The 23,945-nt window shown below is 46.2% G+C and overlaps 1 protein-coding gene and 1 long non-coding RNA gene across 3 annotated transcripts in view; both read left to right on the forward strand.

Moving 5' to 3' along the window:
* The window catches only part of LOC311101834 (segment polarity protein dishevelled homolog DVL-3-like), a 63,246-nt gene that overhangs the window by 21,890 nt on the left and 17,411 nt on the right, over nt 1-23,945 (forward strand). For both annotated transcript variants that reach the window (XM_084143045.1, XM_084143046.1), the window contains one exon: nt 9,215-9,284. In XM_084143045.1, coding sequence (XP_083999171.1) covers nt 9,215-9,284 — 70 coding nt within the window. The remainder of the gene's footprint in view (nt 1-9,214; nt 9,285-23,945) is intronic.
* Nucleotides 2,896-5,720, forward strand: LOC311101835. The gene is made up of 3 exons (XR_014609954.1): nt 2,896-2,996; nt 5,262-5,334; nt 5,552-5,720. It is a non-coding gene; the product is annotated as an uncharacterized lncRNA (long non-coding RNA).

Genomic DNA, 23,945 nt, shown 5'->3' on the forward strand with positions numbered 1-23,945 from the left:
CCCCGAAGATAACCTGTTCCTGTTTCCATGGTGTATTTCTGATTATTTCCCTTTATATCCCAATAGAAATGGCAGCTCAAAGTAGATTGGTCGCCAATATAGCCAATCTGCAAGGATCTGGAGATTAAAATGACAGTGGTATCAAGTCCCGTGTGGCTCAGTTGGTAGAGCATGGCGCTTGCAACGCCAGGGTTGTGGGTTCGATTCCCACGGGGGACCAGTACGAAAATATACTCTAAGTCGCTCTGGATAAGAGCGTCTGCTAAATAACTAAAATGTTACGTTAAATGTAATTTTGATTGGTCCAATCCGTAGAAACACCTCCAAATGGTACCACCTCCCAACGCCAAAATAGAGAGAGAGTGGAGCATTCTAAATTAGCAACGGTCACAGCAAATGAACGTTGTTATTTCATCAACACTGTCAAGTACAAGTATATTAAAGTTATAATATTGTAGAGAACTATTTAATGATTAATTCTATGTGATTTATAATGACATAGGGCAAAGAACTACGTTTTGACACTACATTTTGTAGCACCCTCTTGAATTGCCCTGTTTTTCTCAACATTCTAGAGCAGTGAGTGAACGCCCTAGATAATTCACTTTCTGTTTGATCTGCTGCTGGCTTGCTAATGTTCACTCAAATATGTTTTTCCCACATGTAATTGGTGAAATTAGATGTTTATTCTATAAAGACTGTAATTCTGTCAATATGCTTTGAATATTGTAGAAAAATCATTTTTGAATATAGGTACCATGTAAAAGATGGATAGCAATGCTCAAACTTCAGTCTATCATAATGACAAAGCGTAAACAGGTTTATTGACATTTTTGCAAATTTATAAAAAATAAACAACAGAAATACCTTATTTATATAAGTATTCAGACCCTTTGCTATGAGACTCGAAATTGAGCTCAGGTGCATCCTGTTTTCACTGATCATCCTTGAGCTGTTTCTACAACTTGATTGGAGTCCACCTGTGGTAAATTCAATTAATTGGACATGATTTGGAAAGGCACACACCTGTCTATATAAGGTCCCATAATTGACAGTGCATGTCAAAGCAAAAACCAAGCCATGAGGTCGAAGGAATTGTCCGTAGAGCTCCGAGACAGGATTGTGTCGAGGTACAGATCTGAGGAAGGGTACCAAAACATTTCTGCAGCATTGAAGATCCTCAAGAACACAGTGGCATCCATCATTCAACAAAGTACTGAGTAAAGGGTCTGAATACTTATGTAAATGTCATATTTAAGTTTTTGCTTTGTCATTATGGGGTATTTTGTGTAGATTGATGAGAGGAAAAAAACAATTTAATCAATTTTAGAATAAGGCTGTAACGTAACAAAATGTGGAAAAAGTCAAGGAGTATGAATACTTTCCGAATGCACTGTATATACATTACCGGTCAAGAGTTTTAGGACAACTACTCATTCAAGGGTTTTTCTTTATTTTTACTATTTTCTACATTGTAGAATAATAGTGAAGACATCAAAACTATGAAAAAACACATATAGAATCATGTAGTAAACATAAAAGTGTTAAACAAATGAAAATATACTCCATCACTCTCCTTCTTGGTAAAATACCCCTTACACAGCCTGGAGGTGTGTTGGGTCATTGTCCTGTTGAAAAACAAATGATAGTCCCACTAAGCCCAAACCAGATGGGATGGCGTATCGCTGCAGAATGCTGTAGTAGCCATGCTGGTTAAGTGTGCCTTGAATTCTAAATAAATCACAGACAGCGTCACCAGCAAAGCACCCCCACACCATAACACCACCTCCTCCATGCTTTACGGTGGGAAATACACATGCAGAGATCATCCGTTCACCCACACCGCGTCTCACAAAGACACGGCGGTTGGAACCAAAAATCTCAAATTTGGACTCCAGACCAAAGGACACATTTCCACCGGTCTAATGTCCATTGCTCGTGTTTCTTGGCCCAAGCAGGTCTCTTCTTCTTATTCGTGTTCTTTTAGTAGTGGTTTCTTTGCAGCAATTCAACCATGAAGGACTGATTCACACAGTCTCCTCTGAACAGTTGATGTTGAGATGTGTCTGTGACTTGAACTCTGTGAAGCATTTATTTGGGCTGCAATTTCTGAGGCTGGTAACACTAATGAACTTATCCTCTGCAGCAGAGGTAACTCTGGGTCTTCCACTTCCTGTGGCGGTCCTCATGAGAGCCAGTTTCATCATAGCGCTTGATGGTTTTTGCGACTGCACTTGAAGAAACTTTCAAAGTTCTTGAAATGTTCCGTATTGACTGACCTTCATGTCTTAAAGTAATGATGGACTGTCGTTTCTCTTTGCTTATTTGAGCCGTTCTTGGTCTTTTACCAAATAGGGCTATCTTCTGTATACCCCCCCCCTCCCCCCCCCCCACCTTGTCACAACACAACTGATTGGCTCAAACGCATTAAGAAGGAAATAAATTCCATAAATTAACTGTTAAGAAGGCACAGCTGTTAATTGAAATGCATTCCAGGTGACTACCTCATGAAGCTGGTTGAGAGAATGCCAAGAGTGTGCAAAGCTGTCATCAAGGCAAAGGGTGGCTATTTGAAGAATCTCAAATATGAACTATATTTTGATTTGTTTAACACTTTCTTGGTTACTACATGATTCCATGTGTGTTATTTAATAGTTTTGATGTCTTTCCTATTATTCTACAATGTAGAAAATAGTAAAAAAATAAAGAAAAACCCTTGAATGAGTAGGTGTGTCCAAACTTTTTACTAGTACTATATGTATTTATTATTATTACTTTAGGTCTATGATTTTTAAATACTCTTTCTCTCTCTCTCGCTCTCTCTTTCTGTAGGACAGTGTGGTGGACTGTCGGCTCACAGACCTTCGTGAGGAGGACACTGTAGAAGCTGTCCCCACGGTGACAAGGACCGGCAGGGACTGGACAACATGCTACTGAGGCTGAAGAAAGGGCTGAGGGACAATTACACCCTCACAAGACACACCCTCACAGCCCAGGTGAGCACGATATGATAAGCCAGGGTAACAGAACACACACAGACACACACAGGAAGGTGAACATTGACTGGCAAAGAATCAACATTTGGCTAGCCTGGTCCTAGATCTGTTTATCCTATTGTATGATAGTTGTCATGCCATGTTACCATAAAAGTTGGCTATACATAGGAGTTGGCTATACAGTGGGGAAAAAAGTATTTAGTCAGCCACCAATTGTGCAAGTTCTCCCACTTAAAAAGATGAGAGAGGCCTGTAATTTTCATCATAGGTACACGTCAACTATGACAGACAAATGGAGGGAAAAAAATCCAGAAAATCACATTGTAGGATTTTTAATGAATTTATTTGCAAATTATGGTGGAAAGTAAGTATTTGGTCATCTACAAACAAGCAAGATTTCTGGCTCTCACAGACCTGTAACTTCTTCTTTAAGAGGCTCCTCTGTCCTCCACTCGTTACCTGTATTAATGGCACCTGTTTGAACTTGTTATCAGTATAAAAGACACCTATCCACAACCTCAAACAGTCACACTCCAAACTCCACTATGGCCAAGACCAAAGAGCTGTCAAAGGACACCAGAAACAAAATTGTAGACCTGCACCAGGCTGGGAAGACTGAATCTGCAATAGGTAAGCAGCTTGGTTTGAAGAAATCAACTGTGGGAGCAATTATTAGGAAATGGAAGACATACAAGACCACTGATAATCTCCCTCGATCTGGGGCTCCACGCAAGATCTCACCCCGTGGGGTCAAAATGATCACAAGAACGGTGAGCAAAAATCCCAGAACCACACGGGGGGACCTAGTGAATGACCTGCAGAGAGCTGGGACCAAAGTAACAAAGCCTACCATCAGTAACACACTACGCCGCCAGGGACTCAAATCCTGCAGTGCCAGACGTGTCCCCCTGCTTAAGCCAGTACATGTCCAGGCCCGTCTGAAGTTTGCTAGAGTGCATTTGGATGATCCAGAAGAGGATTGGGAGAATGTCAGATGAAACCAAAATATAACTTTTTGGTAAAAACTCAACTCGTCGTGTTTGGAGGACAAAGAATGCTGTGTTGCATCCAAAGAACACCATACCTACTGTGAAGCATGGGGGTGGAAACATCATGCTTTGGGACTGTTTTTCTGCAAAGGGACCAGGACGACTGATCCGTGCAAAGGAAAGAATGAATGGGGCCATGTATCGTGAGATTTTGAGTGAAAACCTCCTTCCATCAGCAAGGGCATTGAAGATGAAACGTGGCTGGGTCTTTCAGCATGACAATGATCCCAAACACACCGCCCGGGCAACGAAGGAGTGGCTTCGTAAGAAGCATTTCAAGGTCCTGGAGTGGCCTAGCCAGTCTCCAGATCTCAACCCCATAGAAAATCTTTGGAGGGAGTTGAAAGTCTGTGTTGCCCAGCGACAGCCCCAAAACATCACTGCTCTAGAGGAGATCTGCATGGAGGAATGGGCCAAAATACCAGCAACAGTGTGTGAAAACCTTGTGAAGACTTACAGAAAACGTTTGACCTGTGTCATTGCCAACAAAGGGTATATAACAAAGTATTGAGAAACTTTTGTTATTGACCAAATACTTATTTTCCACCATAATTTGCAAATAAATTCATAAAAAATCCTACAATGTGATTTTCTGGATTTATTTTTCTCATTTTGTCTGTCATAGTTGACGTGTACCTATGATGAAAATTACAGGCCTCTCTCATCTTTTTAAGTGGGAGAACTTGCACAATTGGTGGCTGACTAAATACTTTTTTTCCCCACTGTATGGCACAATCTGTTGGAAGACCACACTAACATTTGGCTGATAGTCCGAGCAGAAAGAGTGAAACTTAAATGTACTGGAGGACTACTGTAGAAATCTTAGGTTTTGATACAGGAAAGATAGAAAGGAGAATAGGATGTGGTTTGTTTGAGTAGCACCTGAATGCGAGGGCAAGCGGTTATGCGTAGTAGGGGACCAACATTGTTGTAGGTTGAGGCACTCCAGGTAGTGTGATTCATTTTGGACATAGGCACCAGTAAAGGTAACTGTCAAATATGCCTACACTGATGCCCTCTCTAGGGAATAGGGTGCCATTTGGAACGCAGCCCATTGAAAGATAATAAACTATTGTTCCTTCTGTGCAGGGTGAACCTGGCGTGGCCTACACTGAGTTGACAGAGGAGTGTAGGGCAGCCCCCGAAGTTACTCTTATCAACTTTATGCAAGAATTTCCTCTGTGTTGCCTTAGGAATAAATCTATCTCTACTACAGGAGCTGGGTCGTATCAGAGGTCTGGCTGTCAAACAGACTGAGATCCCAAGGAAGGCATCCCACGAGCAGATGGGTCAGTATGTCCAAACACATGATACAAATATTAAAGATTATACTCCATATTGATGTTGAATAAAATAGATTGATCACTGTGCTCAGACTGGTTTCACTTCACTTGTAGTGAAACAGAATGTGAGCTTGCAAGATCAGGCTGGTTTAGGGAGGTTATAGAAATACATTATGCTTGATGCCATGCCAACTGATGCCTGTCCCCCTCCCCACCCCTCCAGGTCTAAGATGCTGCCCAGCATTGCTCCCCGGCCAGATCAATTTTGATGACAATATCCCTGAGATGGATGTTGTATATAATGTTATGGCTATGATGGTTACAGGTTTGAATGAGACAATGTATTCCCCTCCCCTAATTCTTTCAATAAAGTTCTTGTTTTATTAATATTATATTACTTGTGTGTCTTTCCTGATCAAATGTAAGACTAAATGCTATTTGTTATTAGTTTTGGTGCAGATTGTTTAATATACTACTATCCAGATAAGAAAGTGTCTGATCAAGGAACATTCCATAGACAAATACCATCGGTCACTAAAACAGCTGTAACTTGTTCACAAAAAAAGTAGTAGTTTTTTTTACCCCATTTTTCTCCCCAATTTTGCGATCTTGTCTCATCGCTGCAACTCCCCAACGGGCTCGGGAGAGGCGAATGTCGAGTCACGCGTCCTCCGAAACATGACCCATCAAACCGCGCTCCTTAACACCCGCCCGCTTAACCTGGAAGCCAGGAGGAGGAGGAAACCGTTCAACTGACGGCCAAAGTCAGCCTGCAGGCACCCAGCCCGCCACAAGGAGTCGCTAGAGCTCAATGAGCCAAGTAAAGCCCCCGCGGCCAAACCCTTCCCTAACCCGGACAACGCTGTGCCAATTGTGCGCCGCCCTATGGGACTCCCGGTTGTGACACAGCCTGGGATCGAACCCAGGTCTGTAGCCACTCGGGAGGCCCAGTAAAAGGTATTTCTATTATGATTTCAGATGTTCAATCATTACAAAACAAGGAAGACTCAATATGCTCTAGGTTTTTATCTTCATTAGAAAGTTGTGTAAATGGCAGTTGTTTAAAAAAAAAAAAAGCATTGATTTTTGTATGACACATTTTCACAGGTGTTATTTCTTGACTGATTACAATGTTATTGATGGGGTGCTATTGTATGTCATATCATTTCAAAGGGCTGTTTCTCACTGTGTGTGTGCGCGGGCGTGCAGTAGCCCAGACATCCAAACTATGAAATAACACATATGGAATCATGTAGTAAACAAAAAACTGTTAAACAAATCCAAAAATATTCAAAGTAGCCACTTAAAATATTTTTTGATTTGTTTAACACTTTTTTTGTTTACTACATGATTCCGTATGTGTTATTTCATAGTTTTGATGTCTTCACTATTATTCTACAATGTAGAAAACAGTAAAAATAAAGAAAACCCTTGAATGAGTAGGTGTGTCCAAACTTTTGACTGGTACTGTAGATCATTTGTAGTCAGCAATAGGGGAGTGATTGCTTCCTACAAGAGCATAAAATGTGTACATTTTTAGGAGAGTGATTGCTTCCTACAAGAGCATAAAGTGTGTAAATTTTTTGACATCTTTGAAAAGTCAGTCAGGTAAAGAGCTTTATTTTGTCTTAAAGGGGCAGTGTTGTATTTTGAGACAGGCTTGAATAAGCTAAGTATCCAATAGGCAGAGGGCAGCGTCATTTGTCTGATTTTCTGTAATAATGGTATGGGAATAATAATGCTTTTTATTTTGTAAAGTGGTTTCTTGCGTCAAACAACATAACATTTTCAGTCACCTCCTTGTCTGAAGGACAAGTGGATAAACAGGTTAATGTCAATCCCTACATGTTTTTTTCAAAAGTCTCATGGAATGTAGGCCTACATTGAACACCACACATTGGCTGCTACTGTAGGTTGAATGATAGAACAGCTATTTCCATGTTAAAATGTTATGGGATGCATTTTCTCCATTGTTTTTGATGGTAGGCCACTCTGGTAGGCCTACATTATGATCAAATAGCCACACTAGCCTACTTGGCCACTGTTAAAACTGTAACTTAAAGTGGGTACAGCCTCAGTGTTCACAGTAAACGCATGCTGGAAGCTGCACAGAATTTTCACAATGTTCAAGTTTGTGCTCAGCAGACCTGAAATTTGCTCAGTGTCGAAAGAAATTAGAGGGAACATTGGTCATGATCCAGCAAGAAATTGAACATTTCGCTCAGGCTGTAAAGGGTTAGTTTGCATTGTTTGCAGGTCATGAAGTCGTTCCTCTGTCACATTGGCCACTGTCTCCAAACTTTCCGCTTTAGTTGAGTAGTTATCCACTTCAGAAGTGAGCAGTGCAAGATATTCATTTGCCGGTTTTAATTGCAAGTCTAGGGCAGAGGTCATTTCCTGATAGTAGCGGCCAACTTTTTCTGTTGTCGGGTGTTGAGAGCCGCCATGTTCCCACAGGTGAATTGTGAATGGACAGATTATGCCAGCTGCTGAAGCGAAATAGACCTGCTAGTTGTTCCTTGTAATACAGTGAACGTCCCACACCTTAATATGGCGTTATATGTTGACAATTATTTGAAAATAAATCAGTTAACTCATAGTTATTTTGCAAAAGAAAGCCACGCGTTTCAATGCATGCCACCGGAACTGGAAGTTCTGTTTTCAATACCTTTCAATACCTCACCTTGTGAGGATAACGGTACTGAAAAAGGCTCAGTGCCATTTTCCTCACAAGATGAGGTATTGAAAATAGGGGTGTCGATAATTTTGACTCCTACCTTTTTGATAGGAAAAATATTTGTAGTACTTGTTAAACAAATCCTCTTTCTCTGAGCAATTGTGTTAGTAAAAAATTATAGAATTTCCAAATTTTTGGAGAATACAATATAGCTCAGTATTTGAATAATGAATTTTATAGTCATTTTTGCTCATCTTTATCAAGGGTGTCAATAATTTCAGAACCCACTGTATACATTCACCCGCCAGTTTATTAAGTACACCCAACTAGTACCAGGTCGGACCTCCCTTTGCCTCCATAACTGAATTATTCGGGGCATTCTTAGCATAGGGATGTTGGACCATGCTGACGTGATGGCATCATACAGTTGCTGCAGATTGGACGACGGTACATTCATGCTACGAATAGCCCATTCCATCTCATTACAAAGATGCTCTACTGGGTAGTCTGGGGACTGCACAGAAAATTGAACTCGCTGTCATGTACCAGGCAATGTTTTTCCAGTCCTCAATTGTCCAGTGTTGGTGATTCCGTGCCCACTGGAGCCGCTTCTTCTTGATTGTAGCTGATAGGGGTGGAACCCGGTGGCGTCATCTGTGGCAATAGCCCATCCGTGACAAGGATCAACGAGTTGTGCGTTCCGAGATGCCGTTCTGCACACCACTGTTGTACTATTGTACAGCACCGCCTGTTAGCTTGCACGATTCTTACCATTCTCCTTCGACCTCTAACATCAACGAGCTGTTTTCACCCACAGACTGCCGTTGACTAGAAGCTTTCTGTTTGTCGCACCATTCTCGGTAAACCCTATACACTGACGTGCGTGAAAAGCCCAGGATGCCGGCCATTTCTGAGATGCCGGCGCGCCTGGCACCGAGGATCATACCACGCTCAAAGTTGCTTAGGTCACTCGTTTTCCCATTCTATCGTTCACTCGAACAGTAACTGAATGCCTCGATGCCTGTCTGCCTGCATGATATAGCTAGCCACAGCAGTGACAGTCTGTAGGAGCGAACCATTTTCGTGAACGGGGTGGTGTACCTAATAAACTGGCCACTGAGTGTATACATACACATGTTGCTGAGGTTGCCTTTAATGTTGTGATGTGTGTAACCCGGTGGATTTTGACTCTATCCTTTCTCCCCTCAGGGTGGTGAAAGAGGAGATCTCAGACGAGTATGCCAAACTGCCCTGTTTCAACGGCCGAGTCGTGTCATGGGTGAGCAACTGTTCTTCATGTTTATCACCGTCATCACCTATCCCCTATCTCAATTCCAGCGCAGTCCAGTGTTTCTCTTTCTCTCTTTCTTTCTCTCTCTCATTTCTGCCACTGTCCAGTTTTTTGTTCTCTCTCCATCTTTCTGTCTGTCTGTCTGTCTGTCTGTCTGTCTCCCTCTCTCTTTCTCGCTCTCTCTGTATATCTGCATGACCCCACTGTATGCAGACATCCGTCATCAGTAGGTAGAGAAGAGGCCTGTGTATGTGTTCACTTCACAGCAGTGTGTCACCATTGATTGAGAGGAGCAGAGTGCGTGTGTGTGACTGTTTGCTAGCTAGGCAACAGCCAACAGACTTGTTTAATTGGGTTTTGGTGGGATCTGTTTTGGCTTCAGATGGTTCGCTCATTTGTGAGTTGTGTGTCTGACTCACTCACTCACTCACTCTCACACTCTCACACACACACATTCTCTGTGTTCCACAAGTTCATCTCTGTCCAACACATGCACACTTCTACATCCAAATCCATTCATAGTCATGCACAGCAGCCTCTTGTGTGGAAAGTCCATCTAATCCTAAGGAGAGAAACAGGAGGCTTTTATTTTCTCTCTGCCCCTCTCCCTGCCTCTTTCTCTACATCTCTCATTCTCTGTCTGTCTGTCCGTTTGCCTGTCTGTGTGCCTCTCTCTCCCAGAGAGGCAGAAAGACCTTGGTTAACATACATTATATATACAAAAGTATGGACACCCCTTCAAATGAGTGGATTTGGCTATTTCAGCCCACCCGTTGCTGACAGGTGTATAAAATCGAGCACACAGCCATGCAATCTCCATAGACAAACAGAAGTAGAATGGCCTTACTGAAGAGCTCAGTGACTTTCAACGTGGCACAGTCATAGGATGCCACCTTTCCAACAAGTTAGTTCATCAAATTTCTGCCCTGCTAGAGCTTCCCCGGTCAACTGTAAGTGCTGTTATTGTGAAGTGGAAACGTCTAGGAGCAACAACGGCTTAGCCGCAAAATGGTAGGCCACACAAGCCAACAGAACAGGACCGCCGAGTGCTGAAACGCATAGCGTGTAGAAATCGTCTGTCCTCGGTTGCAACACTCACTACCGAGTTCCAAACTGCCTCTGGAAGCAACGTCAGCACAAGAACTGTTCGTCGGGAACTTCATGAAATGGCTTTCCATGGCCGAGCAGCCGCACACAAGCCTAAGATCACCATGCGCAATGCCAAGCGTCGGCTGGAGTGGTGTAAAGCTCGCTGCCATTGGACTCTATAGCAGTGTAAACGCATTCTCTGGAGTGATAAATCACGCTTCACCATCTGGCAGTCCGATGGACGAATCTTGGTTTGGTGGATGCCAGGAGAACGCTACCTGCCCCATTGCATAGTGCCAACTGTTTGCTGGAGGAGGAATAATGGTCTGGGGCTGTTTTTCATGGTTCAGGCTAGGCCCCTTAGTTCCAGTGAAGGGAAATCTTAACGCTACAGCATACAATGAAATTCTAGACGATTCTGTGCTTCCAACTTTGTGGCAACAGTTTGGGGAAGGCCCTTTCCTGTTTCATCATGACAATGCCCCCGTGCACAAAGCCAGGTCCGTACAGAAATGGTTTGTCGAGATCGGTATGGAAGAACTTGACTGGCCTGCACAGAGCCCTGACCTCAACCCCATCGAACACCTTTGGGATGAATTGGAACATCGACTGCAAGCCAGGCCTAATCGCCCAACATCAGTGCCCGACCTCACTAATGCTCTTGTGGCTGAATGGAAGCAAGTCCCCGCAGCAGTGTTCCAACATCTAGTGGAAAGCCTTCCCAGAAGAGTGGAGGCTGTTATAGCAGCAAAGGTGGACCAACTCCATATTACTGCCCATGATTTTGGAAAGAGATGTTCGACGAGCAGGTGTCCACATACTTTTGGTTATGTAGTATATCTTGCCTGGTCTACTGACTCTTTCCCTCTTTTCTTCACTCTGCCTTTCCCCTGCCCCGGGGTGAAGTTTCCCCTAGATACAGATCTAGCATCAGTTTCCCCTCCACCAATCATAACCTTAACCATTAGTCGGAAAAATGCAAAACTGACGCAAGATCAGCGTCTAGGAGGGCCTGGACACTGAGGTGAACTCAGCGCTCTCAGGCTGAGGTTTTGGTTGAGCTCTGGTCATGACTACCACTGAGCTGGCTAGAACTCCCTGGACACGATTGAACACTGTATTTTGGGTGTGTGGTTAGACCTCAATAGCTCCTTTTGGTGGCCATAAGGGAGAGGTGCAGATGCCACTCCCATCGCTCTACTTCCTCTCCTCCCTTCCCTTCTCCTCTCTTTTCCCTTCTCCTCTTTCCTGTATAAGGCAAGCAGAGGAAGCAGTGAAGCATATGAGGGAGATATGCATTTCCCAAACTTTAGAACACTGGAGCTGGTCTGAAATGTACTCTAGATCAGTGTTTCCCCCACAACAAAATGTGGAAAAAGTACAGTGCTGTGAATACTTTCTGAAGGCACTGTAGTTGCCCAACTTTCTGTTCAGATACACTGGTCCTCGAGTACCCCCAACAGTACACATTGTCATTGTAGCCCTGGACAAACACACTTCATTCAGCTCATTGAGGGTTTGATGATTAGTTGACTAGTTGAATCAGGTGTGCTTGTCCAGGGTTACAATAGAAATATGTACTGTTGGGGGTACTCAAGGACCAGGGTTGGGAAACACTGCTCTAGATAAAGAAAAGGATTACACAGTGGTATCGGGAGATTTTTAAGGTTTTGTCTATGGAAGAACTTGGCGCTAGGAGGAAAGGAAAACATTTATACATCTGTACTAAAGTGTGGCAGCCTATGCTGGACCATTTGCTGTTAGAGAGGCAGATAAGCTGTAGTTTGGGGCTTGAATGGGCCACCTTAACTCAGTGTAAAGGGAGTACTGTTTATGCCGATATGTAAGCTTATTGCATGGTGAAATGTGAGGTGTGTATCTGAACAGAAAGTTGGGCAACTACAGTGCTTTCAGAAAGTATTCACACCCCTTAACCTTTTCCACATTTTGTTGTGTTACTCTAATGTCAAAGTCAGTCAAAGTCAATGTCAAGAAATTTGCCCTGGCATTTTATCCACACCAGCCCACATCACTGTGCACGCCGCCAACTCTAAAATGTTTTATGAGATTGGAGAACATATTGGGGGGGATTTTAGACCATTCCTCCATACATAATAATCTGTGATTATGGACTGCCCTCTTCAATTCCAACCACAGGTTTTCAATGGGGTTGAAGTCCGGAGACTGAGATTGCCATTGCAAAATGTTGATTTTGTGGTCAATTAACCATTTATTTATGGATTTTGATGTGTGCTTGGGGTTATTGTCTTGCTGGAAGATCCACTTGCGGCCAAGTGTCAGCCTCCTGGCAGTGGCAAGCAGGTTTTTGGCTGAAATGACCTGGTACTATTGTCACGATTCAGACAGACGACCAGAGGACCACAATTGCGTCACACCAGAAAGTTTATTAAACTTAAGGGAAAAGGGAAGTAGGGAGTGAATGAAGGCTCCAGGGGTAACAGGGATCCCGTCCAATGCGCTGGGTCTGTGCCCCCCCCAGTGGCAGCGATGCGTCCTATGAAGCCGGTGGTGGGTGGTCCAGAAGTCCTGGGGGGGGGAGACACAGACACAACAGGGCGGAATGAAACCAGGCAGCAGTACAGTTCAAGGGAAATCCAAAATACGTAGTAGCAAGGCAGAAGGCTGGTCAGAGTTACCGGGATTGAAGAGTAGTCAGGAGTCGTAATGGCAGAAGCAGGTCTGGATCTCCTGAGGCAGAAGAGTATCCAAAAAAACAGGCAGGTCCGGGGTCACAAAACCAGGGTGAGCCAGAAGCGCGAGCAAACAGGTTCCGGGTGTGAGCTTTGCAGACGATCTGACACCGGAGAGCTGAAAGACAGGGCCTTAAATACTGGGAGAGGTAGTGGGTAATGCAGCGCAGCTGGCAGAGTAATTAGAGCAGAGCAGAGCAGGGACAGGTGGAGCTAGTTAGGCTGAGTAGAGAGAGTGGTGAGCAGAGTGGAAGAAAATTAAGGTGGTAACCCGGTGGAGTGAGAGGCCCATGACAGAACCCCCCCCCCAAGGGACGGCCCCAGAAGTCCCAAGAGCAACACCACGCCGGGCGGGAGGAGGGGAGCCGGAGGAGGGCTAGAACTCCTCCGAACGGTCCGAGTGAACGTCCTCATCCTCGGAGGAAGCCGGAGGGCCGTGGTCGGGAGATGGGACAGGTCCCGAGACAGGATCAGGCACAGGACAGGAAGCCGAGCGGGCCGGACGGTTAGGGACCCCTCTGGGGCGGCCCCTACGGATTGCAGGTTGATCAGGATGCCGTTGGTGGAAAGCGGTGATGAGAGTCCTATCCACAATCCGACTAGCTGGCACCCAGGTCCTTTCCTCAGGTCCATAGCCCTCCCAGTCAATGAGGTACTGGAGACCCCTACCCCTCCGTCTGGACCGAAGCAGGCGGCGGACGGTGTAAACCAGACCACCATCGACGAGCCGTGGAGGAGGAGGACCAGGCGCAGCAGGGACCAGCGGACTCTCATGGATGGGCTTAATCTTAGACACATGGAAAGTGGGGTGCACCCTCAGGGAATTAGGCAGTTGGAGCCGGACAGCAGTTGGGCTAATCACTCTTATGATAGGGAATGGGCCAATGAACCGAGGTGCCAGCTTCTGCGACTCCACCCTGAGTGGCAGGTTCTTCGATGACAACCACACCCTCTGACCAACATGGTAGGTGGGAGCAGGAATTCTCCGACGGTTGGCCCCGGTAGTGTAGCTGGCAACGGATCTGAGGAGTGTGGCTCGGGCTTGTGACCAGGTGCGGCGACATCGACGGGCAAAAGCAAGTGCAGATGGGCAAGTAACCTCCTCTTCCTGGCTGGCAAATAGAGGAGGCTGGTATCCATAAACACATTGGAAAGGGGACATACCGATGGCAGAGCAGGTCAGAGAATTGTGTGCGTACTCCACCCATGTCAATTGCTGCGACCAGGAGTGGGGGTTGCGTGAAGTCATGCATCGCAGTGCCTTCTCGAGCTCCTGATTAGCCCGCTCTGACTGCCCATTGGATTGGGGATGGAATCCGGAAGTCAGACTGACTGTGGCTCCCAGCAGGTGACAGAACTCCTTCCAAAAAGCGGAGGAGAATTGTGGACCACGGTCAGAAACTACATCCTTTGGCAGTCCGTGGATCCGGAAGACGTGTTCCAGGACCACCTGGGCGGTCTCCTTGGCGGTTGGGAGCTTGGGGAGGGGAATGAAGTGTGCCATCTTGCTGAAACGGTCAACGATGGTGAGAATGACGGTCATGCCACTTGAAGGGGGCAGCCCCGTGACAAAGTCAAGGGCGATGTGAGACCAGGGACGTCTGGGCACAGGCAGGGGCTGCAGCAATCCGGCTGGGGGCTGGCAGGACGACTTGTGTTGGTTGCAGATGGGGCAGGCTTGGACGAATTCCCGTACATCCTTCCTCAGAGAGGGCCACCAGAACCTCTGGGCGAGCAGGTTGTAAGTGCGGGTGGAGCCAGGGTGACAAACTAGGCGGGAGTCATGTCCCCACTGAACGACCTGGGACCTCAGGTCTTCGGGGACAAAAAGGCGGTCAGCTGGGCAAGTGCTGGGACCTGGCTGGTTACGGAGAGCCTCCAGCACCTGTTCCTCAACAGCCCAGGTCAGAGCTGCAACGATGCAGGGACTTGGCAGAATCGACACAGGGTCCTTGGAGGGGGTGTCATCCTTCTGGAATTGACGGGAGAGGGCGTCTGGCTTGGTGTTGCGTGATCCAGGCCGGTATGACAGAGTGAAACTAAACCTGGTGAAGAACAGGGCCCAGCGGGACTGCCTGGAGTTCAACCGTTTGGCCGTGCGGATGTACTCCAAGTTCTTATGATCGGTCCAAACGAGAAATGGAATGGTGGACCCCTCCAGCCAGTGACGCCACTCCTCCAAGGCAAGCTTCACAGCCAGCAGCTCACGGTTCCCTATGTCGTAATTGCACTCAGAGGGGGACAACCGACGTGAGAAAAAGGCACAGGGATGGAGCTTCCTATCCTCCGCAGCCCACTGAGAAATCACAGCACCAACTCCCACATCCGAGGCGTCCACCTCCACAATGAATTGCCGGTCCACATCAGGCATCTGGAGGATGGGAGCGGAGGTGAACCTCACCTTGAGGGTACTGAAGGCCTTGTCGGCTGCTGGGGTCCAGGTGAAGGGTTGCTTGGTGCTGGTTAGAGCAGTGAGAGGGGCAGCAACGGTACTGTAGTTCCGGATAAACTTCCTATAGAAGTTAGCAAACCCCAGAAACTGTTGCAGCTTCTTTCTGTTCTCCGGAACTGGCCATGAAGTGACTGCTGATACCTTGGCAGGATCCATTTGGATACTTCCCTCTGCCACTATGTACCCCAGGAAGGCCACTGTCTTGACGTGAAACTCACATTTCTCTGCCTTGGCGTAGAGGGAATTCTCCAGAAGACGATGAAGGACTTGCTGGACATGGCGGGTGTGTTCAGACAGGTTTCTGGAGTAGATTAAGATGTCATCCAGGTAAACGAAGACAAACTTGTTTAACATGTCCCGCAGTACATCATTCACTAGAGCCTGGAACACAGCAGGAGCATTGGTGAGGCCAAAAGGCATAACCAGATACTCGTAGTGGCCTGTTGGTGTATTGAATGCGGTCTTCCATTCATCTCCCTCCCGGATCCGCACTAGGTGGTAAGCGTTTCTGAGATCCAACTTGGTAAAAATAGTGGCTCCCTGGAGCAACTCAAAAGCAGAGGTGAGCAGAGGCAGAGGGTAACGGTTCTTCACTGTGATGTCGTTGAGTCCCCTGTAGTCGATGCAGGGGCGAAGAGATCCGTCCTTCTTCCCCACAAAGAAGAAGCCAGCACCAGCAGGAGATGAAGATGAACGGATTAATCCTGCGGACAGAGAGCCATTGATGTAGTCCTCCATGGACTTTCTTTCAGGAGCAGACAACGAATAAAGACGACCCTTTGGAGGAGCTGTTCCAGGGAGGAGGTCGATGGCACAGTCGTACGGTCGGTGAGGGGGCAGAGATGTGGCTCTTGCTTTGTTAAACACCTCTCTGAGACCATGGTAGCATTCTGGGACATTGGAGAGGTCAGGAGCGGAGTTAGTAGGTACTGGCCGAGGGGGTAGTGCGGCAGCAAGCAGGCAGGTTCGGTGGCAGTCCTCTCCCCACTCCCTGATCACCCCGGTCACCCAGTCGAGCTGAGGGTTGTGCCGGCGGAGCCATGGGTAACCCAGGATGAGGGGTTGGCCTGGAGAGGAGAGCAGGTGAAACTGGATAGTTTCTTGATGGTTTCCGGACAGACCCATCGAGACCGGGGCCGTGACATGAGTGACCGATCCGAGTAAGTGTCCGTCCAGTGCCCGGGCAGGAATAGGAGGTGTCAAACGGAGGTTCTCCAGTCCCAGTTGGCGTGCCAGCTTGATGTCCATTATGTTGGCTTCGGCGCCAGAATCCACCAGAGCAGCCAGGGTGTGAGTTGAGTCAGAGAGGCGGAGGTGAACTTGCAGCAGGGGTTTGCGGTCGGAGGACTGGATGGTCATTGAACTCAACCGGACTCCCCCTATGCCCGGTGAGCTTCGGCCCTTTAAAGGGCAGGTTACCACACGATGTCCATCACCTCCACAATAGAGGCAGAGGTTTGAGGTGAAGCGGCGCTGGCGCTCTGCAGGAGTGAGGGAGGCTCGCCCAATCTCCATAGGCTCAGACTGATCAAGCTGACCTGGGTGAGTGGCAGTAGATGACAGGAGCCCAGTCGGATCTCTCCGAATGCCGGTAGTAGGTGGACCTTGGCGCCCCCTCTCACGACGACGGGTCTGTATCCTTCTGTCGATCCTGACAGTCAGTGCGATGGCTTCATCAAGAGTGGAAGGCAGTTCATGGGAGACCAACTCGTCCTTGATATAGTCAGCCAAACTATGGAAGAACGCGTCCACCAACGATGGTGTGTTCCAAGAACTTCGTCTAGCCAGGGTTCGGAAGTCGATGGAATGGTCTGCGACTGTACGTCTGCCTTGTCGAATACTGAACAGTTCACGAGACGCCTCTGCGGTGGGTGAATCCAGGTCAAACACCTTCAGCATCTCCTCAGCAAACAGGTCGAAGGTTGCACATGCGGGGGTTTGACGTTCGAACTCTGCTGTTCCCCAGAGTCGAGCTCGGCCCGTCAGGTGAGTGATGGCATACCCAACTTTAGCCCCCTCCGTGGCGAAGGTCCTTGGCTGCAAGGAGAACTGAAGTCGGCAGCTAGTCAGGAATGGCCGGACCTGGGTTGAATCGCCGTTGAACCGCTCGGGGTCTCCAATCTTGGGTTCCGGAGCAGCGGCTGCAATGACCGGGGCAGGTAACTCGGGGGCTGGGCTGGTGGGCAGACTGGCTGGGGTAAGGTTGGTGAGGAGTTGAATGATCATGGCGAGTTGTTGTTGCTGCTGCTGGAACTGCTGCTCATGCTCATCGGTTTCCATGTCGGGGAAAGTGTGCGCTGAGTCCATAATGGTCAGATCGTACTGTCACGATTCAGACAGACGACCAGAGGACCACAATTGCGTCACACCAGAAAGTTTATTAAACTTAAGGGAAAAGGGAAGTAGGGAGTGAATGAAGGCTCCAGGGGTAACAGGGATCCCGTCCAATGCGCTGGGTCTGTGCCCCCCCCAGTGGCAGCGATGCGTCCTATGAAGCCGGTGGTGGGTGGTCCAGAAGTCCTGGGGGGGGGAGACACAGACACAACAGGGCGGAATGAAACCAGGCAGCAGTACAGTTCAAGGGAAATCCAAAATACGTAGTAGCAAGGCAGAAGGCTGGTCAGAGTTACCGGGATTGAAGAGTAGTCAGGAGTCGTAATGGCAGAAGCAGGTCTGGATCTCCTGAGGCAGAAGAGTATCCAAAAAAACAGGCAGGTCCGGGGTCACAAAACCAGGGTGAGCCAGAAGCGCGAGCAAACAGGTTCCGGGTGTGAGCTTTGCAGACGATCTGACACCGGAGAGCTGAAAGACAGGGCCTTAAATACTGGGAGAGGTAGTGGGTAATGCAGCGCAGCTGGCAGAGTAATTAGAGCAGAGCAGAGCAGGGACAGGTGGAGCTAGTTAGGCTGAGTAGAGAGAGTGGTGAGCAGAGTGGAAGAAAATTAAGGTGGTAACCCGGTGGAGTGAGAGGCCCATGACAACTATGGGGCTATTTTGCTTCCACAAGTCCTGGGGCCCTTGTTAAGGTCAACGGCAGTGGTCACCAACCGGTCGATTCCAAATCAAGATTTGGGTCCGACCATATACTGGACTGAATCAGGTGCACCTACAGCATGAAACAAAAAAATTAAAATAGGAACTCAAGGCTTTATTGTTTTTTTTTTTACAGAAATGTTTGGTGATCAACTAGGAATGCCTTGGAGATCGCCCAGTCGATCACCAAACATTTCTGTAAAAAACCCAACGATAAAGCCTTGCGTTAATTTATTTATTTTATTCGTCTCGCGCTGTTGGCGGTAGGTGCACCTGATTCAGCTGCCCTGCGTGCCGGGTAGGCAAAGTGTTCCCATTTTGAACCATTTCATGCGTCTGAAGGTACAAACTCTTCCTTCCTGGCAGGCCCGGAGAGCAAATCAAGAGCACTATAGGCCTAAAAAAAAAATCTGAGTGGGAGATCTCTGCCAAGTACCAGGATATTCTTTGCAAAAACCTGGTTGCCTCTGCCAGGAGGCTGACACTTGGCCGCAAGTGGATCTTACGTACTGTCACAGATATACAGTTGAAGTCGGAAGATTACATACACTTAGGATGGAGTCATTAAAACTTGTTTTTCAACCCTCCACAAATTAACAAACTATAGTTTTGGCAAGTCGGTTAGGATGATACAAGTAATTTTTCGAACAATTGTTTACAGACAGATTATTTCACTTATAATTCACTGTATCACAATTCCAGTGGGTCAGAAGTACATACACTAAGTTGACTGTGCCTTTAAACAGCTTGGAAAATCCCAGAAAATGATGTCATGGCTTTAGAAGCTTCTGATAGGCTAATTGACATCATTTGAGTCAATTGGAGGTGTACCTGTGGATGTATTTCAAGGCCTACCTTCAAACTCAGTGCCTCTTTGCTTGACATCATGGGAAAATCAAAAGAAATCAGCCAAGACCTCAGAAAGAATATTGTAGACCTCCACAAGTCTGGTTCTTCCTTGGGAGCAATTTCCAAACACCTGAAGGTACCACGTTCATCTGTACAAACAATAGTACGCAAGTATAAACACCATGGGACCACGCAGCCGCCATACCGCTCAGGAAGGAGACGCGTTCTGTCTCCTAGAGATGAACGTACTTTGGTGCGAAAAGTGCAAATCAATCCCAGAACAACAGCAAAGGACCTTGTGAAGATGCTGGAGGAAACAGGTACAAAAGTATCTATATCCACAATAAAACGAGGCCGCTCAGCAAAGAAGAAGCCACTGCTCCAAAACCGCCATAAAAAAAACAGATTACGGTTTGCAACTGCACATGGGGACAAAGATTGTACTGTTTGGAGAAATATCCTCTGGTCTGATTAAATAAAAATAGAACTGTTTGGCCATAATGACCATCGTTATGTTTGGAGGAAAAAGGGGGTACCTTGCAAGCCGAAGAACACCATCCCAACCGTGAAGCGCGGGGGTGGCAGCATCATGCTGTTGGGTGCTTTGCTGCAGGAGGGACTGGTGCACTTCACAAAATAGATGGCATCATGAGGAAGGAAAATTATGTGGATATATTGAAGCAACATCTCAAGACATCAGTCAGGAAGTTGAAGCTTGGTCGCAAATGGGTCTTCCAAATGGACAATGACCCCAAGCATACTTCCAAAGTTGTGGCAAAATGGCTTAAGGACAACAAAGTCAAGGTATTGGAGTGCCCATCACAAAGCCCTGACCTCAATCCTATAGAAAATGGGTGGGCAGAGCTGAAAAAGCGTGTGCGAGCAAGGAGGCCTACAAACCTGATTCAGTTACACCAGCTCTGTCAGGAGGAATGGCCCAAAATTCACCCAACTTATTGTGGGAAGCTTGTGGAAGGCTACCCTAAACGTTTGACCCAAGTTAAACAATTTAAAGGCAATGCTACCAAATACTAATTGAGTGTATGTAAACTTCTGACCCACTGGGAATGTGTTGAAATAAATAAAAGCTGAAATAAATCATTCTCTCTACTATTATTCTGACATTTCACATTCTTGAAATAAAGTGGTGATCCTAACTGACCTAAGACAGGAAATTCTTCATAGGATTAAATGTCAGGAATTGTGAAAAACTGAGATTAAATGTATTTGGCTAAGGTGTATGTAAACTTCAGACTTCAACTGTACATACAAAATAATATGAATTGACTCTATGTGTTAATTACTATTACAGGTCTCCAGGCTAACATTTTCCCCTGGTGTCACTGGTGCCACTAACTTTTACAGTTGGTAGTACCAGCCCATTATACAGTGGGGGAAAACATTATTTAGTCAGCCACCAATTGTGCAAGTTCTCCCACTTAAAAAGATGAGAGAGGCCTGTAATTTTCATCATAGGTACACGTCAACTATGACAGACAAATTGAGAATTTTTTTCCAGAAAATCACATTGTAGGATTTTTAATGAATTTATTTGCAAATTATGGTGGAAAATAAGTATTTGGTCACCTACAAACAAGCAAGATTTCTGGCTCTCACAGACCTGTAACTTCTTCTTTAAGAGGCTCCTCTGTCCTCCACTTGTTACCTGTATTAATGGCACCTGTTTGAACTTGTTATCAGTATAAAAGACACCTGTCCACAACCTCAAACAGTCACACTCCAAACTCCACTATGGCCAAGACCAAAGAGCTGTCAAAGGACACCAGAATCAAAATTGTAGACCTGCACCAGGCTGGGAAGACTGAATCTGCAATAGGTAAGCAGCTTGGTTTGAAGAAATCAACTGTGGGAGCAATTATTAGGAAATGGAAGACATACAAGACCACTGATAATCTCCCTCGATCTGGGGCTCCACGCAAGATCTCACCCCGTGGGGTCAAAATGATCACAAGAACGGTGAGCAAAAATCCCAGAACCACACGGGGGGACCTAGTGAATGACCTGCAGAGAGCTGGGACCAAAGTAACAAAGCCTACCATCAGTAACACACTACGCCGCCAGGGACTCAAATCCTGCAGTGCCAGACGTGTCCCCCTGCTTAAGCCAGTACATGTCCAGGCCCGTCTGAAGTTTGCTAGAGTGCATTTGGATGATCCAGAAGAGGATTGGGAGAATGTCATATGGTCAGATGAAACCAAAATAGAACTTTTTGGTAAAAACTCAACTCGTCGTGTTTGGAGGACAAAGAATGCTGAGTTGCATCCAAAGAACACCATACCTACTGTGAAGCATGGGGGTGGAAACATCATGCTTTGGGGCTGTTTTTCTGCAAAGGGACCAGGACGACTGATCCGTGTAAAGGAAAGAATGAATGGGGCCATGTATCGTGAGATTTTGAGTGAAAACCTCCTTCCATCAGCAAGGGCATTGAAGATGAAACGTGGCTGGGTCTTTCAGCATGACAATGATCCCAAACACACCGCCCGGGCAACGAAGGAGTGGCTTCGTAAGAAGCATTTCAAGGTCCTGGAGTGGCCTAGCCAGTCTCCAGATCTCAACCCCATAGAAAATCTTTGGAGGGAGTTGAAAGTCCGTGTTGCCCAGCGACAGCCCCAAAACATCACTGCTCTAGAGGAGATCTGCATGGAGGAATGGGCCAAAATACCAGCAACAGTGTGTGAAAATCTTGTGAAGACTTACAGAAAACGTTTGACCTGTGTCATTGCCAACAAAGGGTATATAACAAAGTATTGAGAAACTTTTGTTATTGACCAAATACTTATTTTCCACCATAATTTGCAAATCAATTCATTAAAAATCCTACAATGTGATTTTCTGGATTTCTTTCTTCTCATTTTGTCTGTCATAGTTGACGTGTACCTATGATGAAAATTACAGGCCTCTCTCATCTTTTTAAGTGGGAGAACTTGCACAATTGGTGGCTGACTAAATACTTTTTTTCCCCACTGTATGGTCGGACCAAAATCATGATTTGGAATCATCTTATACTGTAAAGTCATTCGTAGTGCTTTATTAAGAAATATAATAAATAGACTCCTGAGGTTTTCAATAAATACGTTGTTTAATCTAATACGTCCAAGCAGCAATGCATGATTCAAGATGTTTTGATGTGCAACCTAATCCAGTGATTGTCATGAATTTTGGGTTGACAATTAGGCTATAGTTGCTATAGTATATTGTCAAAATAGGACCCCAGAATTCCCTGCAACTGCATTTTGAAATGTTATGCGATCAGACATTTTTCTCTCCAGCGCATGGGGGGAGAGGAGAGTGGCTCGCTCATCACAGCAGTATGCCCCAGCGAGGACACAGTGGCAGGGCTGACACTTTCATTACAGGAATCATGAGGATAATGCACTTTACTGTTTGATCAAATCATGGTTTTAGCCACCCAAAAAATAGGAAGTACTGAGTGAGGTGACAATGTAGAAAATTTATAGACACCTTTTCCCTTTTTGAAGATCCATGATCCTGGCTGTCTAACTGATGACAGAATCGGAGCAGGTCTCTTTGCTGATGGCGCGTTTGACTTTGAATGTGAGTTTGCATGACCTCAGCTCTGCCTATCAGAAAAACTTGGCCAGCCCATCTTGGTAGGGGGGTCGGCTGTTGCCCACTGATCAACCAAAGGCTCATTATAGATATACAGTGAGGGAAAAAAGTATTTGATCCCCTGCTGATTTTGTACGTTTGCCCACTGACAAAGACATGATCAGTCTATAATTTTTATGGTAGGTTTATTTGAACAGTGAGAGACAGAATAACAACAAAACAATCCAGAAAAACGCATGTCAAAAATTGTATAAATTGATTTGCATTTTAATGAGGGAAATAAGTATTTGACCCCTCTGCATAACATGACTTAGTACTTGGTGGCAAAACCCTTGTTGGCAATCACAGAGGTCAGACGTTTCTTGTAGTTGGCCACCAGGTTTGCACACATCTCAGGAGGGATTTTGTTCCACTCCTCTTTGCAGATCTTCTCCAAGTCATTAAGGTTTCGAGGCTGACGTTTGGCAACTCGAACCTTCAGCTCCCTCCACAGATTTTCTATGGGATTAAGGTCTGGAGACTGGCTAGGCCACTCCAGGATCTTAATGTGCTTCTTCTTGAGCCACTCCTTTGTTGCCTTGGCCATGTGTTTTGGGTTATTGTCATGCTGGAATACCCATCCACGGCCCATTTTCAATGCCCTGGCTGAGGGAAGGAGGTTCTCACCCAAAATTTGGGTGAGTCCATCGTCCCTTTGATGCGGTGAAGTTGTCCTGTCCCCTTAGCAGAAAAACACCCCCAAAGCATAATGTTTCCACCTCCATGTTTGACGGTGGGGATGATGTTCTTGGGGTCATAGGCAGCATTTCTCCTCCTCCAAACACGGCGAGTTGAGTTGATGCCAAAGAGCTCGATTTTGGTCTCATCTGACACTTTCACCCAGTTCTCCTCTGAATCATTCAGATGTTCATTGGCAAACTT

The sequence above is a fragment of the Coregonus lavaretus genome (assembly GCF_964263955.1).
Source record: "Coregonus lavaretus genome assembly, chromosome: 26".
Classification (NCBI taxonomy): domain Eukaryota; kingdom Metazoa; phylum Chordata; class Actinopteri; order Salmoniformes; family Salmonidae; genus Coregonus; species Coregonus lavaretus.